The 19,163-nt window shown below is 41.6% G+C and overlaps 1 protein-coding gene across 1 annotated transcript; it reads right to left on the bottom strand.

The window, feature by feature from the left end:
* Positions 1–4,784: 4,784 nt before the first annotated feature.
* On the bottom strand, positions 4,785–7,771 carry nog3 (noggin 3). Its single transcript, XM_084077640.1, has 2 exons — positions 6,707–7,771; positions 4,785–5,182 (listed from the first exon to the last, which is right to left on the bottom strand). The coding sequence occupies exons 1-2, from the start codon at positions 7,148–7,150 to the stop codon at positions 4,853–4,855; spliced, it is 774 nt and encodes a 257-aa protein (XP_083933766.1). The 5' UTR covers positions 7,151–7,771; the 3' UTR covers positions 4,785–4,852.
* Positions 7,772–19,163: the final 11,392 nt, after the last annotated feature.

Here is a 19,163-nt window from a genome sequence, read left to right as displayed (position 1 = left end):
TCATTTTTGGCAAAGACATTTAGTTTTATGGGGGGAAAAAAGTCAACTTAGTTGACTGCGGTCAACTAAGTATATTATAAAGTGTCAAAGATTTGACTACTTTTTGCACCACTGCTAAAACATGCATAAACACATAACAACACCTACTGACAGTATAGGACAAATGTGAACTTCACTCATGTCCACAGTTTGAAATCACTTTCTTCACTTCACATAAGACAACAACGCACCAAGGTTTGAGCTTGGAGAGCAAAGCAAATAAAAGTCCGGAGTTAAACATTTACTTGAGTAAAAGTACAAAAGTATTGGTATCAAAATGTACTTAATGTACCAAAAGTAAAAGTACTAAAATGTTTGAAAATAGCAGATCTACAAGCTCACAACGCGTCACTATGTGACACGTTGTGAGCTTGTAGATCGTCTATTTTCAAATAGCCTATAAAGTAGGGCTAAAGTGGTTAATGTATGTTCTATAACATAATAATTTGTATCTGCAAAGTAACATGTAACTAAAGTTTTCAAATAATTGTAGTGGAGTAAAAGTACAATATTTGCCTCTGATGTAGTGGAGTAGAAATAAAAGTATAGACAATTGGAAACACTCCGGTAAAGCAAAAGTACTGCAAAATTGTACTTAAGTACATTACTTGAGTAAATGTACTTAGTTACTTTACACCACTTGTCAAAACAAAGAGCTGCGACATTAATCTCCTGTCATTTGTCTCATGCCACTAATTCATTGGTTCTAAAACTTGTTAGTTGGCTGTTGGCCCTGTAAATTACTTTTTCACCCCCGGCACCCCATGAATTAGCACCTTGCATGTATGTCATATTACAGTACAGAACAATGTAAACCTTTCCCCCTAAGATACAGTACGTCACAAGGAAAACTTGAGAGAATATCCCTTTCCAGGGCTAGGACAGATTGAAAATAATGTTATACTTGACGTTCTACCACTTGAATCCCAGCATCCCTATTCTGCGAGGAACATTCGCCAAAAGATAGCAGATCTACAAGACGCGTTGTGAGCTTGTAGATCTGCTATTTTTGGTGAAGAGATTTAGATCGAAAAACAACGCACCAAGCATCTCTGGTCCGTTTTACTAAGCATAGAGGGTTCTGGTTAAAGTTATAAACTGAAATAAACTGAACATTCCAAATATTAAATGATAAATATCAAAGTATTCTGTATTTATTATCTGGTTTTCCGTCACGGCATCCACTTTGAGAAACCCAGCACTAATATATAGTACTATTTAAGCCCTATAGCCTATACTTCATTGTATGAAGTATTATAAGGGCTTTATTTATTTATTCATTTTACAATGAATAAATATAATGACATGCTCAAAATAAGGATGCCAGATTTAGTGTTAGAAAGTGGTTAATGCCCCAATCAAACGAAGCTATGGGGAAAATGAACAGGAAACGGTTATGACGCATAGACATATAAAGGTAGACGCCTCCTCCGACTCTGGGGCGTCTGTATCGCGGCCGCCATATTAGAGGGGGCACTCTTCCTGACTACTGGCCAATCACAGCGCGTCTTTTCCGAGACTTGGCAGAATCTAGTTGTATAAAAATACAACTAGATTCTGACAAGTCCCGGAAAAGACGTGCTGTAATTGGCCAGGAGTCAGGAAGCGTGCCCCCTCTAATATGGCGGCCACGATACAGGTCGCACCAATGAACTGCAGCGGTCAATGAGGTATCTAGGTGTCTATATCTATGGGTATGACGCCTCCTGTAAACGCCAGGACTACAGTTATGCACAGAGCCTGTTATGGTTCATGAGGAATGCATGGAAGTTGAGCAGCGATCCAAGACGTTCTCACTTTTTTTTCTCCACCTAAGTAAATTAGTATTAGTATTAGTACCACAACGTAGAAATACTCCGTTACAATTAAAAGTCTGGTATTGAAGGGTATTACTTAGTAAAAATTCAAAAGCAGTGGCATCAAAATCATACTTAAAATACCAAAAAATAAAGTACTCATCATGCAGAATGTCCCATTTCACAAGTTTTCAAAATGTATAAAAATCTTTGGAAAATAGCAGATCTACAAGCACACATCGCGACGCCTTGTGAGCTTGTAGATCAGCTATTTTCTAATAGCCAAGTATTATGTAGGGCTGAAGTGTTTAATAATTTTGCAATAATAATCTAAATCTACAAATTCGTTTTCAAATAAGTTTTCAAATCATTGTAGTGGAGTAAAATTACAATATTTGCCTCTGAGTAGTGGAGTTAAAATTGTTGAAAATACTCCAGTAAAGCAAAAAATACCTCACAATAGTGCTCAAGTACAGTACTTGAGTACATGTACTTAGTACATTTCACCACTGGAGTTGAGAATCAATGGGTTATAGCCTGAATAATAGGTAGACTGGATAGTTTATCATACGCCACATGTCCACAATGATCCTATAGTAGTAGTAGATTCTGGATGTCTTCCTCGCTCAATATCCTGTACCTACAAAACCAGATCCAATCACCCAAATGATCAAAGAAAACACACAGTAGAAAGTGAGGTGGAGGGGTTACTGTATCAGTCTGAATAAAAAACATGTCTGCATCTGCCATGTATGTCTGATTTGGGTTAATACTACTTTAACCTGTCTTGAACCTAATACATAATATTGTACATGTAAATTATACTTCTGAGTTTTCATTGCACACTTTAAAAGACCAAACTCCTGCCTGTGCCTAGACATTTTGAGTGTTTTTTATTTTAAGCCAGCAGTTCTCAAAGTGTGGTCCAGGGACCTTGAGGGGTTTCCAAATGCAGTGGTGTAAAGTAACTAAGTACACTTACTCAAGTACACATTAGAGGATTTTTTACTTTACTGGAGTATTTACAATTTTCAGTACTTTTACTTCTACTCCACCTCCATCTCAGAGGCAAATATCGTACTTTTACTCCACTATAATTATTTGAAAACTTTAGTTACTAGTTACTTTGTAGATTTTGATTATTATTACAAAACATACATTAACCACTTCAGCCCTATACATTTCGGCCATTTGAAAATAGCCGATCTACAAGCTCACAATGCGTCGCGATACAACGCATTGTGAGCTTGTAGATCTGCTATTTTCAAAATATTTTTACATTTGAACATTTGTGAAACGGGACATTCTGCATAATGAGTACTTTTACTTTTGTACTTTTAAGTACATTTTGATACCAATACTTTTGTACTTTTACTCAAGTACATTTTTAATACGGGACTTCTACTTGTAACTGAGTATTATCTACATTGCAGCATTTCTGAGAGTGTACAAATGGAACCAAATGGACCCTTACAGGTCTGTAACTCTGAGAATGTACAAATGGAACCAAATGGACCCGCCATTGTACACTCTCAAGAGTTATGGGGGTCCTTGAAAATAAAACGTTTGAGAACCACTGTGTTACACCAAATGGAACAGAGCCTTAATTAGAATCATTGGTAACACCTGAAGGAAGTAAGAAAGAGGCCCAATTTCTTTCGGTTCCATGTGTACACTCTCAGGGTTATGGGGGGGTCTTTGAAATAAAAACAAGTTTGAGAACCGCTGTTTTAAACTGAACAGTACAGTACTATAGAGCAATAAACAGGCCAAGACGTAATTTCAATTCACATGGTTTTATAGACCAATAGTCTCTTTTGGATTCTTACAGCATCACAAGATGGGGTTCGAGGCTTAAGCCCAATTTAGATTTCATTATATGATGGTGTTACGCACCAAAAATAGCACAAGAAGACACCATAATACGACGGAGCATAAATTAAGCATCACTACTTTCTCCATGTTTTGCCACCAAGGTCAATTATATCCACGTTTTATTCATTCATATTTCATTTTGAATGGAAAAATAGCTCAGAAAGCCTTCAGTATCTGTATTTTAATAAGCCACGTGCTTTTTCATTATAAATATAAAAAAAGATAGGACACAATCAAGATGCATTTTACAAATACAGTAGACTTGATTATTATTATTATTAATATTAATACTGACCTTTTTTTTATACAAAGTTGTGTCACAAAATAAAAAAACATGGCACGACATGTACATCAAATATACATTCTTACACTTACACAGTGCATGTAAAGAAATCAATCACGACGCTATTGATTTATCGTCAATAATTAATTGTCAATAATTAATAATCGCTTTAATACAAAATTAAAAAAAGAAGATATATTCAGTCTTTCTCTTGGACCCTTAGGGGTCTGTACAATTTGAACCAAATGGACCCTTAAGAGCCTGTAACCCAGAGAGTGTATCTACACTCTCTGGGTTAGATTTATTGTTCTCTTTCTTGGACCTTTTAGAGGTCTGTACAAAATGGAACCAAATGTACCCTTAAGGGCCTGTAACCCTGAGTGTATAGAAGTGCGGGTCCATTTGGTTCCATTTCTACACTCTCAGGGTTACATTTATTTTTCTCTTAGACCCTTATCGGGGTCTGTACAAAATGGAACAAAATGGACCCTTAAAGGGATAGTTCACCCAAAAATGTACTTTTTTCTATCGATTAGTCACCCCATGGAGACTTGAATTCATAGATTTTTTGTTTTTGTCGCATTCCTAAGCCAATAATTTGATGACCAGCGGACCGGTAGAAAGCGGTCCCGGTAGGAGACACAAAGGAGACTCTTTGTGTCTCCTACCGGAACCGCTGCTGGTCATCAAAATATTGGCTTAGGAATGCGACAAAAACTAAAATAATATCCATGAATTCCAAGTCTCCATGAGGTGACGAATCGATAGAAAAAAAAGTCATTGTAGGGGTGAACTGTCTCTTTAAGGGCCTGTAACCATGAATGTATAGATGAAAGGAACACTCAGTGTTTTTTTGTTGTCAGTTAGGGCAGGAGCACTTGCACTCCGAAATCACGGGGTACTGCACGGGGATCCAGGCGCACCTCAGGGCCCCCTTCCTCTGCAGGCAGCGCCACCGGAGGATGGTCAGATGCTGCGACTTGGCGGGCTTGCACAGCATGCCCTCGGGCACCGAGCAGGACCGCTTGCTGTGGCAGCTGCCCGCCCGCACGTAGCGCGGCCAGAAGCGCGTCCCCAGGTCGCTCCACGCGTGCACCACCGGGCAGTGTGCGTAGGACCACAGCCACAGCTGCAGCCGCCGGCGGAGCTTCTTGCTGGGCTTGTTGTGCTGCTTCTTGCCGTGCTGCACCTGCCATCACATACCATCGTCATGACATCATACCTATTATTATTTCATTATTTTTATTTATTAAAAAAATGTGCAATTGAAAATTGCACTCACTGTGTTGAACATTTTCAAAATGCGTTCTATCATTGTTATTCTTTTTACATTTTTTATATTTTTTTCCACTCACTGTATATTGAACATAGCATTTTCAAAATGTATTTTATTGGGGGGTTTTTTAAATATTATTTTGCACTCTCTGTATTGAACATAGCATTTTCAAAATGTCTTTTATTGTTTTTTTAAAATATTTTTTTGCACTCTCTGCATTGAACATAGCATTTTCAAAATGTATTCTATTGTTTTTTTAAATATGTTTTTGCACTCTCTGCATTGAACATAGCATTTTCAAAATGTATTCTATTGTTTTTTTAAATATGTTTTTGCACTCACTGCATTGAACATAGCATTTTCAAAATGTATTCTATTGTTTTTTTAAATATGTTTTTGCACTCACTGTATTGAACATAGCATTTTCAAATTGTGTCCTATAATTGTTTTGTTCTTTTTTTTTGTTGCACTTAACACACACTTGAACACAGCATTTTCAAGATGTGCTCTATTATTGGATTTCATGCCATCCTAAGGCTGTTCATTTTTTTCAAGGTTCGCAATTATGGTTATTGTATATGTTTTGTTTTGCTGGGAGTGAACCAAAATATAGGGGTTACACATGTAGGCTACAGTATATATGATTTGTTTTGTCCATGTATATAGGTATGTAGATGATTTGTTTTGTCCATGTATATAGGTATGTAGATGATTTGTTTTGTCCATGTATGTTAGGTATGTACAGCATATAGGATTTGTTTTGTCTACTCTGTATACACGTAAGTAACAATTGTGAGTTTTGTGACATATGTTATGTTGGGACCCCCTCGGAAATGAGATGCTAGGCTTCAGTGGTTCTCAACCTTTTCAGGCTGTGACCCCCCAATATACTCATATTTGAACTGGGGACCCCCCAAATAATCACAATTGAACTGGGGACCCACCTGATAAGCACTTGGAATGTAAGAGTTGAGGCAGTACATTTACGGTTGCACAGATAAATATTGTGAAAATGGCAGATCTACAAGCTCACAACGTCAGCTCGTAGATCTGCTATTTTCAAACATTTTTCTTCTTTCTTATAATATAAAGCTTGTAGATCTGCTAGATCTAAAAACACAAACTTATTTAGATCTGCTATTTTCACAAATTTTGCCTCTTTCTTAATATTATTTGACCAGTTTTTATAGTAGGCTATAGGCCTATAGTTTATTTTTATGCAATGGTCTTTTTTCTTTTCTTTCTTGTTCTTTTTGTTTGTCTTAAAAGTCCTTAAATTGACACTTCAATGTCATCTGGGGACCTCCCCCCAATAAAAAAACAAATGATGTGGGGACCCCCCTGGGGGTCTCGACCCACAGGTTGAGAACCACTAGGCTAACACATCTCAAGGGCTTTATATCCTAAAATAAAGAAACTTGAAACACACACACACACCTCGAAGTCCATGGCCTTGATCTCCTTGGGCATCAGCCCGGACGGCTGCAGCTGCAGCTGCTTGCTCGGTCTCGGGTTCAACTCCGAGTCCGAGGAGGAACCGGTGCTGATCGCGTCCGAGGCGTCGATCGCCCCGATCTGGGCCGATTTGTCCCCCCCGTATTTGTTGTCCTGTTGGTGGTGGTGATCCGGCGGGGAGATCGACATGAAACTCGGGTCGAAGTGGCTGCCCAGGGCGGCCCGGAGCTCCGTCTCGTTCAGGTCCTTCTCCCGGGGGTCCAGCACGGGGTCCGGGTCCTCCCTGAGCTCCACGATGGGCAGCGTGTCGCTGGGGATGGGCCGCAGGAGGTAGTAGTGCTGGCACATGACGCCCTCCTCGACCCTGAAGCCCACCGACAGCACCAGCATGGACAGAGCCATCAGATAGGACCAGTTATCCATCATGTCCGATCAGTGCTGCATCGATCGGGTCCGAAACAAAACTTCGATCTGCAATCCCCGCAGAAAGAATCAACGCAAGAATAAAACAAATAATAAAAAAAATCAAAATCTAAAATCAAAATAATACGAAATAATGAAAAAACAAAACAAAAAAATAAACGAATAAAAAATAGAAAGAATCAACGCGGGACAGACGATCCCCAGGACGGCTCTCCTCCCAGGAAATACAAATTATCCGTAAATGATGGCTCAAAATAAATACATATTTTAAGAAAATATGTATTAAGCAAACGATCCCCTTTAAAAATCAACTCCAGCTCCACAGTCCGGCCATGACCTACAGAGGAAAACCACACCGATTATTAGTCCCGTTTGAAAAAGTTTCATCCAAAAAGTTTTTCAAAGTCCAGAACGCGGTGCCACCACCGTCGTCATGATGGTGTGACGGTCAGATCTTCTCTCACGGTGACACAGCGGTGGTGATCGCGGGTCAGCGGGTACCGGGGAGAGGTCAGGAGGACGGGGGTCCGTCCACATGGTGAGTGGTCCTCCTGGGGTGGAACCGGCACGGCACGGCGCGGTCCTCTCTCCTGGTCCTCTCTGGTGTCTCTCCCCTCCTCACCTCCACCTGTGAGCCCCGAATGGACTGTCCTGAGTGACTAGTGAGACCGGACAGTGATGTAAATAATGATACTCCTACTCCTGGTGTGTGTGTGTGTGTGTGTGTGTGTGTGCGCGCGCTCTCTCTCTCTCTCTCTCTCTCTCTCTCTCTCTCTCTCTCTCTCTCTCTCTCTCTCTCTCTCTCTCTCTCTCTCCCCTCAAACCACGGTCAACACACAGGCATAGTCAACAGCACACTGCACACTTTATACACCCCCCCCTCTCTCTCTCTCTCTCTCTTCTCTCTCTCTCTCTCTCTCTCTCTCTCTCTCTCTCTCTCTCTCTCTCTCTCTCTCTCATAGTGTTTGTTTATCCAAAAACAGGCACTAAAAACATCTATAATATATATATATATATATATATATATATATATATATTGATATATATATTGATATATATATTGATATAGGTATAGATACACACACACACACACACACACACACACACACACACACACACACACACACACACACACACACACACACACCACACTGGGCTAGGCCCCCAGTTGGTGTCTCTGTGACAAAAAAATATCCTACATTATAAATTAATTGAACTATTTTAATAAAACAATATATCTAAAATAGCACAGCTTGTAGTTATGCTATTTGGAAAAAAAAATCAACCAAAAAAAAAACCTGAAATAATTTTGGGGGGAAAAAAACAATTGAGAGTTTTTTTTGTTTTGTTTTTGAGTAGTTTTTGGTAGGAAAAAAAAAAACCTGGATGTTTACTCGCAACCCATAAAAATGGGTCCTCGTCCCCCAAATGGGTCCGCGACCCTATGTTTGGTCAACACTGGGACGTGGTGCTCCTCTCTGGTTGGAGGAGGTGCCACACTGGTCGGTCGGGACGGGAGCCGAGCAGAGCGCCATCCGATGCCAGATTTATACTTAACTCGTACCACGGTGTGTCCTGTGCCGGGGAAAATAGCCGATCTACAAGCTCACAATGCGTCGCTCCCGCGACGCATTGTGAGCTTGTAGATCGGCTATTTTCCCCGGCACAGGCACACTGGACGGCAATGAAGTATAAATCAAGGTGAGCCCGTCTCTCTGGCCTGCGAGTGAGACAGACAGACAGAGAGACAGACAGCACTGCCTGCCAGCCAGGCCTGGCCAGCAAAGTTTTTTTTTTTTTTTTTTTTACGAGGGCGCCTGGTGCCACAGGCTCGTGTTTACTTAAGAACTCTCAACGTGTGTTTAGACTTATCCAAGACACGGCGAGAAAAGGAGCAGCACAGGGGGAAAGTGCCTCTTTTCATTACCGATATTAAGAGTGTCCCGCCACCCTCAGAGGGGCCCCCAGACCAGACCAGACTCCAGCTGACCTGGATTTTTTTAAACGAGGAATCCGGTGGATTTATGTCAACCGGTTCTCAAAGTAAGGTTCGGCCACGACCCAACCCCCATGGGGTGCTTGAGGAGGGGGTTCCAGGGGGGGGGTCATCGTGCAAAATAAGGCAGTATAATCACTGATGAATAAGAACGCTCGCCCCCGGCCCCGGGTCAAATCCGGCGACCTCGGAGCGGACCTCCAGGTATTCCTAAACGTAACCTCAATAAACTAGGCCTAAGCCTAACCTTATTAGTTATTCCTAATCTTAACCTCAGTAAAACTATGCCTTAACCTGACCTTAATCCTAAACGTAACCTCAGTAAAACTATGCCTAGACCTAACCTTATTCCTAAACGTAACCTCAATAAACTAGGCCTAAACCTAACCTTATTCCTAATTCCTCAGTAAAACAAATACAAGAATACAAGAACAGCTGGAGACGAGCGGTCCGTGAAAGAAATGGGGGCGAGTCTTCGGGTTACCTAATCACTATTTTATTTTTCAGCTATGAGAAGAATTTTGGCAGATCTAGACAAAATGTTGTCAAATCTACTCTTATGGGGTTCCAGGGCACAACATATTTTCAAAATGGGGATCCGTGGCCAAATACACATACATTTGGGGGACCTTGACCTCAAAATCGTTGAGAATCACTGATTTACAGTACAAATATTTCATCGAATAGGTCAAAAATATATTAAAAATAAAATAGGGCATAAATGTTTTAACTGTTCCTCTTGCCTCCTGGAACCCCCTCACGGGGCCCATGTGGTCCCCGGACGGCCCGGACCCCCACTTTGAGAACCAGCATGGTAGAGAGATCAAAATAGCATAATTGTGTAGCCTACGTTCTCTAATTGTATTTATTTACACATGCAATACTGGCAAAGACTAACCATCATTATCACTCATTCAGCTGAGGAACCCCTGGAACCCCCTCAAGGACCCCTGGGGGTCCCCGAACCCCCATGTTGAGAACTGCTGAATTTCAGGCTACATCCAGTAGTCTCGGATGCAATAGGCTCTATGCACAGCAGCCACATTGGAAAGAAATTGGGCCTCTTCCTTACTTCACAGGTGATGCTAATGAAGGCTCTGTTCCATTCTGGTCAAAGAGAGTCAGAGTGTTGATGTTGTGCATGTTGGCTCTGCTACACCAGTGTGTCTCAAAGTGTGGTCCAGGTACCCTCATTGTTCCTTGAGGGGGTATCAAATGGACCCTTACGGGTGGGCGTGTAACTCCGAGAGTGTACAAATGGAACCAAACGGACTCATAAGGGTCCATTTGGTTCCATTTGTACACTCTCAGAGTCATGGGGGTCCTTGAAAATAAAACGTTTGAGAACCACTGTGCCACACTAAGTGGAACAGAGCCGTGATTAGAATCATTGGTAACACCTGAAGGAAGAGGCCCAATGTATTTCCAATATGGCTAGCTGTGCATGGAGCTAAACAGAGGGGGTTACATGTCGGCTTTTCGACGGTTACTAACCCTATACCTAACCCTAACCCTAACCGCACGCGGAAGCCATGTAGTCGGAGTGGCGGGATGTCGGAATGGAAGGCAGTTCCCAACAGGGGGACACCACCGCGGCAAATGCCAGGTTCTATGATCCTAGTTTACTGAGGCACTACTCTGTCTAAACTATATGCATTTGCTGTATGTGTTTACCTTACACAAGTCTCTCTGAATAAAGAGCGTCAGCTAAATGCTTAAATTGTAAATTGTAAAACATCTTATCAAATATAGGTTCCACGGTCTAATGCACATCAAACTGGACTCCCAATTTTGGAGTCCTTGAAATTGAAAAGTCTGAGAAAGACTGATGTATAGGCTACTTTTAAATAACAGTCACAATTAAATTAGTCATCGGAGCAGCCAGTCGGCCAGTGACTGCACAGCTTCTGGGAGCCCCCGCCGTGCGCCCAGAAGGCAAACCCTGTCGGAATGTTTGCACATGTTGTAAAGGTTGAATTATGGGACAGATCAATAAAAAAAAAAAGCCACAACTCTTGTCTGGTATACGAGCGATGCGGAGAGAGAGAGAGCCAGAGAGAGACCTGGGGGCATAAAGAGCCAACTGTGCTCCTCTCTGCCTCGTGGCCGGCCAGAACCACACAGAGACAGGGACACAGGCCACGCCGTCCGCACGCGCTTTTCATTTGAAAACCCTACAGCGTTTTAATGAGCCATGAATTCTTGTCAAATACACTGCATGTCATTGCTGTCGGGCAGAAACCTCTTATCTCCATGTTTTATGGAGATTGATGCCCCATAATTCGTAAAATGCCCTCGTATTTCTTCTCGCTTGGCCTTCAGTGACAGCGGAGCCTGGCACCCTACGTTTCCCCCCTTACTGGTGCTAATGCTTTGTTTGCAAGCTCAAAAGGTGTGGCATCATGAGCTTGTAGATCTGCTACTTTTGCTATTTTTGAATATGAATGCTACAGTTTTGGACGTACGAGGTTTCCACCCGACAGCAACGATGTTTACCACCAGTGCCATGAATTAGCCTTTAAACAGGCTGCCACAGAGATGGTAATACTGTAACTAATCTCCTTCACATTGCATTAGTCTGTGTTCATATTTTCTTATCTATTACATTTCTGTATCTTACTCTGTGATGTGTGCGAAGTGGACAGCCAATTAAAACAGGCAACCATGTGTGACACACACACGCACGCACGCACGCACGCACGCACGCACGCACGCACGCACGCACGCACGCACGCACGCACACACACACACACACACACACACACACACACACACACGCGCGCGCACACACACACACACGCACACGCACGCGCACGCGCACACGCACACGCACACGCACACGCACACACACACACATGACAGTCTGTGTGTGTGTGTGTGTGTGTGTGTGTGTGTGCGCGCGCGTGCATGCGTGTACTTTTTTGCAAGGATGCCTTGAAGGGCAGGAGATTATTTAGGGTTACCGCAAGATTTTAAATTATGTTTAGGATTAGTTATAGCCCCATACCATACATAGCATGACTTTAATCTTGATTATTGCCTTTTTATGTCTTAAGTAAATCAAACCTGTACAGAAAGAAATACTGAACCTCTCTGCACGCGCACGCACACACACACACACACACACACACACACACATGCACGCGCGCGCACACACTCGCACAGTACTACGCACAGCTATAGCGTGATTGACTTTAAGGGGAAAAAAATAAAACCCAAAAACAAATTTTCACATCCATCTCTCAAGAACAAGAAACAGTCTGTAATGTACGAAGAAAAAAAAAACATGACATCATAAACATCATGTTATGGATTTACTGCATCATAATTCTTCATAAACTAATGAATGCACAAGCCCCATGGGGTTGTGAACATACAGCGCTGAGCTGCTAACACACACACACTCTCTTCTCCAGGAGACCCACGCTTTGGGAAAACATGTTCCCACAGTGACTGGCATACAGGGTCAGCGTCCCTCGAGATGCAGATGTGACTTATATTCATCGGAATGCCTTCAATAAGGAACCGTCCCTTATTTGTAAACTAAAAAGACGTGTCCCTTATTGCATTGGTTCTCAAAGTGGGGTCCGGGGACCCCCAGGGGGGGGTCCTTTTCCAGGGGGTCTCCAGCTAAATGTGTTGATATAGCATCACAATCATTTTAACCACTCTAACCTTTTATTTTTTGGCGATTCAAAAATAGCAGATATACAAGCTCATAGTGCCGCGCTATGAGCTTGTAGATCTGCTATTTTTGAAAAATCGGGAAAATTCGTGCAAACCTTTGAATGAATATAATTTATATATCTCTGCTGTCCGGTAGGAACCAGCAAACTCTAAAATGTTCATTTTTCATGAAAAAAAAAAAAGAGTTAGGAGGTTTTGTTCATCATTGATAGGAACAGCTGAATGGACCTCCAAGCTCACAATGAGGTTGGAGGTCAAAAGGGGGTGGAGCCTGAAGTCAGCTAAACCAGCTAACTCCACCCCCCTTTGGTGGAGTTAGCTGAGGATCCAATGGAGTTAGCTGGTTTTGTCAGAAGCGCATTTTAATGCTTTTCATTGGTTCAATATTTTCCAGGAGGTCCCCAACAAAAGTAGTCACGTTAATTTCAACCACTTTATCCATTTATATGTTGGCCATTCAACATATAAATGGATAGATAGAAATGCCATTAAATGGGGGTCCGTAGCCTAATGCATGTCAAACTGGGGGTCCTTGAAATTAAAATGGTTGAGAATCGCTGCTAGAGCCGTAAAAAATCTTCTCTTATGGGGGTCCCTGGCATATCTTTTCAAATGGGGGTTTGCGGGCTAATAAGTGTCAATTTGGGGGTCCTTGACATGAAAAAGTGTGAGAACCCACTGCACTAGAGAGCAAACATGCAGCTACTTGGTCAGATATATGTAACATTTATACCAAGCTCAAGGAAGTGATGCCATTGGGCATCCAGGTGTCAATCAACTCTAGTCAACCTAGCAGGTTTTGAGAGGAGGTGGGACCAAAAAAAAAGCAGGAGGGAGAACCACTAAGTGTGGAGGCCAAAATCGTCCCCCCTAAAACCTGTTAGGAGTACGTTTCAGGCAATTTAGAGTTGATTGGTAGTACTTTGTAGTGGAGTAATTTTTTTTTTCACCATTTTGTCACAACAGAAACGAAAGTTAAATCCGAAAAAATCACTAAGTGTAGAGGCCAAAATCGTCCCCCCAAAACTTTGTAGTGGAGTAATTTTTTTTTTTTCACCATTGTGTCACTACCGAAACGTTTGTGTCACTACCGAAACAAAAGTTAAATCCGAAATAATCACTAAGTGTGGAGGCCAAAATCGTCCCCCCAAAAACCTGTTAGGAGTACGTTTCAGGCAATTTAGAGTTGATTGGTAGTACTTTGTAGTGGAGTACATTTTTGTTTTCACCATTTTGTCACTACCGAAACGTTTTTGTGTCACTACCGAAACGAAAGTTAAATCTGAAAAAATCACTAAGTGTGGAGGCCAAAATCGTCCCCCCAAAAACCTGTTAGGAGTACGTTTCAGGCAATTTAGAGTTGATTGGTAGTACTTTGTAGTGGAGTAATTTTTGTTTTCACCATTTTGTCACTACCGAAACGTTTTTGTGTCACTACCGAAACGAAAGTTAATCCGAAAAAATTACTAAGTGTGGAGGCCAAAATCGTCCCCCGAAAAACCTGTTAGGAGTACGTTTCAGGCAATTTAGAGTTGATTGGTAGTACTTTGTAGTGGAGTACATTTTTGTTTTCACCATTGTATCACTACCGAAACGTTTTTGTGTCACTACCGAAACGAAAGTTAAATCTGAAAAAATCATTAAGTGTGGAGGCCAAAATCGTCCCCCCAAAAACCTGTTAGGAGTACGTTTCAGGCAATTTAGAGTTGATTGGTAGTGACTTTTTTTTTGGTCCCTATTATTCATCGAGCTCTGGACTTAGTAATTTTTTTTCTGTTTCGGTAGTGACACAATGGTGTCACTACCGAAACGAAAAAAAAATTGTTCCCCCAAAAACCTGTTAGGAGTAAGTTTCAGGCAATTTAAAGTTGATTGGTAGTGACTTTTTTTTGGGTCCCTAACATTCATCGAGCTCTGGACTTAGTAATTTTTTTTTCTAAAGCTAATTTGGACCCCTTGATAGACAAACTTAAGAATAACATCCAGTTTTGGAGAACACTTCCTCTCTCTATGGTGGGGAGAGTAAATGCTGTAAAGATGGTATTTCTTCCACAGCTGCTATATATACTCCAGAACATCCCTGTATTCATTACTAAAGCATTCTTCAAACGATTGGATTCCATTATTCTTGCTTTTGTTTGGGATTACAAAACACATAGAATAGGGAAGGCTCATCTTTGCAAGGCCAAAATTAATGGGGGGTTGTCTCTTCCAAATTTTTGCCACTATTACTGGTCCACTGGTATTCGATCCCTCTCCTATTGGTTGGATGATACAGCATTGCTGCCCGATGGATTGGAAATGGAGCGAGAGGATTGTCTACCGTTTACCATAGGGGCAGTCATTTTATCACCGGTATTACTACACAAAAAGATGTACAATTATAATCCGATCATTTATAACACTATACGTATTTGGAGACAAGTCACAAATCACTTCAAGCTTAGGGCAATGTCGTTTTTGCTACCCATTGCAGCAAATCCCTCGTTCGCCCCTTCTAAGCTAGATGGTGCTTTCCTTGACTGGAAGGAGAAAGGAATAATTTGCATTAAAAATCTATATGTGGACGGGGTATTTGCTTCCTTTATACAGTTAAAAGAGAAGTACGGCCTCCCGCAGCGAGATTTCTTTAGATACCTACAGATTAGGAGTTATGTGAGAAAATATATTCCTGGTTTTGAATTAGCAAGGCCAGACAAATTGGATGGGTGTTTAAGTCATGCAGCTGAGACTAGACGCATCGTTTCTTTTTTGTATGACACCTTACATAACATGACTCCGGTCTCGACTGACTCTATTAAAGCCAACTGGGAGGCGGAACTGGGCGTACAACTGACTGAAGACATCTGGGATAGCAGTATGGAATACATACATACTTGTTCGATTAATGCACGCCATTGTTTAATACAATTCAAAATATTACATAGGTTACACTACTCAAAAGTAAAATTACACAAAATATTCCCAGACACCTCCCCCCAATGTGATAAGTGCAAATCAGCAGATGCAACGCTACTGCACAGTTATGCCCTGTGTCCCAACCTACAGAATTTCTGGATAGAGATATTCAGACTATTTTCCAATATACTAGAGGTAGAGATAGATCCAGACCCAGTGTTAGTCATCCTGGGAGTATCAGAAGGGATGAAGAAACTACAACTACCTCAACAACGCCTTCTTTCATATGGCCTTATTGCTGCAAAAAAATTGATACTTTTATTTTGGAAGAAGAAAGAGACCCCCACAATCAAACTCTGGCTGAACGAGATGACAGAGTCCTTACATTTAGAAAGAATCAGATATATACTCAAAGATAAACTGAAAGATTTTGAAAAGATTTGGAAGCCTTTAGTCTCCTTTCTTAAAGGTTGAAAGGCTAATCCTTGTGGATGACCCGTGTCGCACGTAATCTGGGGCAGCACTTCTGGGGAGGGGGAGGGGAGGCGGGAGGGTCCCTTTGTTTTTTGCTTAAGTTTTTTTTTTTTTTTTTTTTTTCATGTTACCTGTCTGTTTTGTGTTTATGTCTGTTGGTTTTGTTTTAAAAAAAAGGAAGCTAAATGTACAACTACTAACTAACTTGTGCTTCACAATAAAATATTTGAAACGTAATTTCTTTTCCATTTCGGTAGTGACACAATGGTGTCACTACCGAAACGAAAAAAAAAATGTTCCCCCAAAAACCTGTTAGGAGTACGTTTCAGGCAATTTAGAGTTGATTGGTAATTTTCGTTTCGGTAAAATGTATTTTACCGAAACGAAAGTTAAATGCGAAAAAGTCACTAAGTGTGGAGGCCAAAATCGTCCCCCCAAAAACCTGTTAGGAGTACGTTTCAGGCAATTTAGAGTTGATTGGTAATTTTCGTTTCGGTAAAATTTATTTTACCATAACGAAAGCTAAATCCGAAAAAATCATTAAGTGTGGAGGCCAAAATCGTCCCCCCAAAAACCTGTTAGGAGTACGTTTCAGGCAATTTAGAGTTGATTGGTAGTACTTTGCCTACTGCTGTCTTCTTTGAATCTGTGGTTCTAAAACATTTAGTTTTCAAGGACCCCCCAAATTGACTTTTATTTGGCAGTGGACCCCAATGTGAAAAGATGTAGTATCAGGGCCCCCCATGAAAAAGATTTATATTTAAAACTTAAAAATAATATATCTATTTAATGTGTTGATATTTTCACACAATGTCATGGTTAAGAATCAAACTCATAACCTTTTGTTTCTCAGGCAGGCTCTTTATCCAGTGGGCCACTGTGCCATGCCAAGATTTGAAGGCCAAATAGGCAATGACAGAAAAGCTTGTTTCCATTGGTGTTCATTAACATTGAAACATCTAGACAAGTAACAGCACAGCAAACCATAGACAAAGTAATATGCTGTGAAGTTCTTTTTCTTTTCTTTTTTTAAAAAGTACTGTTGTGTGTTGTTCCGCAAAAAGGAATGAAGACCATTCATAGCAAGGCAGCTGATGGCTCAGTGTGTAGACGCACTGCCTACGTATCCAGAGGCCGTGGGTTCAAGCCCCACTCACTCTTTGCCCTGAACCTTTCCTTTACAGAAGAGGTTCAGAAAGTTAAGTTTAAAGTTATTTGTCTTGTTTGTTGTTCAAGTCAAAGCACCAGGAAGGCTGTACTTGTCAGCCATCTGTTAGCTCAATGGGTTGAGACGCAGTATTCATGATCCAGAGGCCATGAGTTCAAATCCCATTGATGTCTTTCCTATGATTCTTTCCTTTGCAGACTGGCTTCCAGAAGATCAACTGAAAACTACCAGGAAGGCTATATTTGTCATCCAACTGTTAGCTCAATGGGTTGAGACGCAGTATTCATGATCCAGAGGCCATGAGTTCAAATCCCATTGATGTCTTTCCTATGATTCTTTCCTTTGCAGACTGGCTTCCAGAAGATCAAGTGAAAACTACCAGGAAGGCTGTACTTGTCAGCCATCTGTTAGCTCAATGGGTTGAGACGCAGTATACATGATCCAGAGGCCATGAGTTCAAATCCCACTGGTGTCTTTATTGTGATGCTTTCCTTTGCAGACTAACTTCTAGAAAAACAAGTTAAAACCACCAGGAAACCTGTAACTCTCAGCCAACAGCTTAGCTCAACTGGTCGAGCGTCTGTCCAATAACATGACTTGACTTGAGTGGGTTCGATTCCCACTCCGAGTCATTTGTCCCCGGTAACTTGGGGCAACGGATACATTGACTGATATCCTTAGTGATGCTTCCCTTTGCAGACTAACTTCTAGAAAAACAAGTTAAAACCACCAGGAAACCTGTAACTCTCAGCCAACAGCTTAGCTCAACTGGTCGAGCGTCTGTCCAATAACATGACTTGACTTGACTTGAGTGGGTTCGATTCCCACTCGAGTCAAGTGTCCCCGGTATCTTGGGGCAACGGATAAATTGACTGATATCCTTAGTGATGCTTCCCTTTGCAGACTAACTTCTAGAAAACAAGTTAAAACCACCAGGAAACTTGTAACTCTCAGCCAACAGCATAGCTCGACTGGTAGAGCGTCTGTCCAATAACATGACTTGACTTGACTTGACTTGAGTGGGTTCGATTCCCACTCGAGTCAAGTGTCCCCGGTATCTTGGGGCAACGGATAAATTGACTGATATCCTTAGTGATGCTTCCCTTTGCAGACTAACTTCTAGAAAACAAGTTAAAACCACCAGGAAACTTGTAACTCTCAGCCAACAGCATAGCTCGACTGGTAGAGCGTCTGTCCAATAACATGACTTGACTTGACTTGACTTGAGTGGGTTCGATTCCCACTCGAGTCAAGTGTCCCAGGTTATTCTACGGATATCAGTCAATTTATCCGTTGCCTCAAGTTACCTGGGACACTTGACTCGAGTGGGAATCGAACCCACTCAAGTCAAGTCAAGTCATGTTATTGGACAGACGCTCTACCAGTCGAGCTATGCTGTTGGCTGAGAGTTACAAGTTTCCTGGTGGTTTTAACTTGTTTTCTAGAAGTTAGTCTGCAAAGGGAAGCATCACTAAGGATATCAGTCAATTTATCCGTTGCCCCAAGATACCGGGGACACTTGACTCGAGTGGGAATCGAACCCACTCAAGTCAAGTCAAGTCATGTTATTGGACAGACGCTCGACCAGTTGAGCTAAGCTGTTGGCTGAGAGTTACAGGTTTCCTGGTGGTTTTAACTTGTTTTTCTAGAAGTTAGTCTGCAAAGGGAAGCATCACTAAGGATATCAGTCAATTTATCCGTTGCCCCAAGTTACCGGGGACAAATGACTCGGAGTGGGAATCGAACCCACTCAAGTCAAGTCATGTTATTGGACAGACGCTCGACCAGTTGAG

Source organism: Gymnoscopelus microlampas (assembly GCF_963454915.1).
Source record: "Gymnoscopelus microlampas genome assembly, chromosome: 14".
In the NCBI taxonomy this organism is placed as follows: Eukaryota; Metazoa; Chordata; class Actinopteri; order Myctophiformes; family Myctophidae; genus Gymnoscopelus; species Gymnoscopelus microlampas.
The sequence above is the reverse complement of the archived record's forward strand: the minus strand, read 5'-3'. Positions and strand labels throughout refer to the sequence as shown.

What these genes read in the sequence shown, in the direction of transcription:
- nog3 (XM_084077640.1), bottom strand. Translation starts at nt 7,150, where the DNA reads ATGATGGATAACTGGTCCTATCTGATGGCTCTGTCCATGCTGGTGCTG. An exon ending in TCAAGGCCATGGACTTCGAG is followed by an intron (nt 5,183 to 6,706) that starts GTGTGTGTGTGT and finishes ATGTGATGGCAG; the next exon opens with GTGCAGCACGGCAAGAAGCA.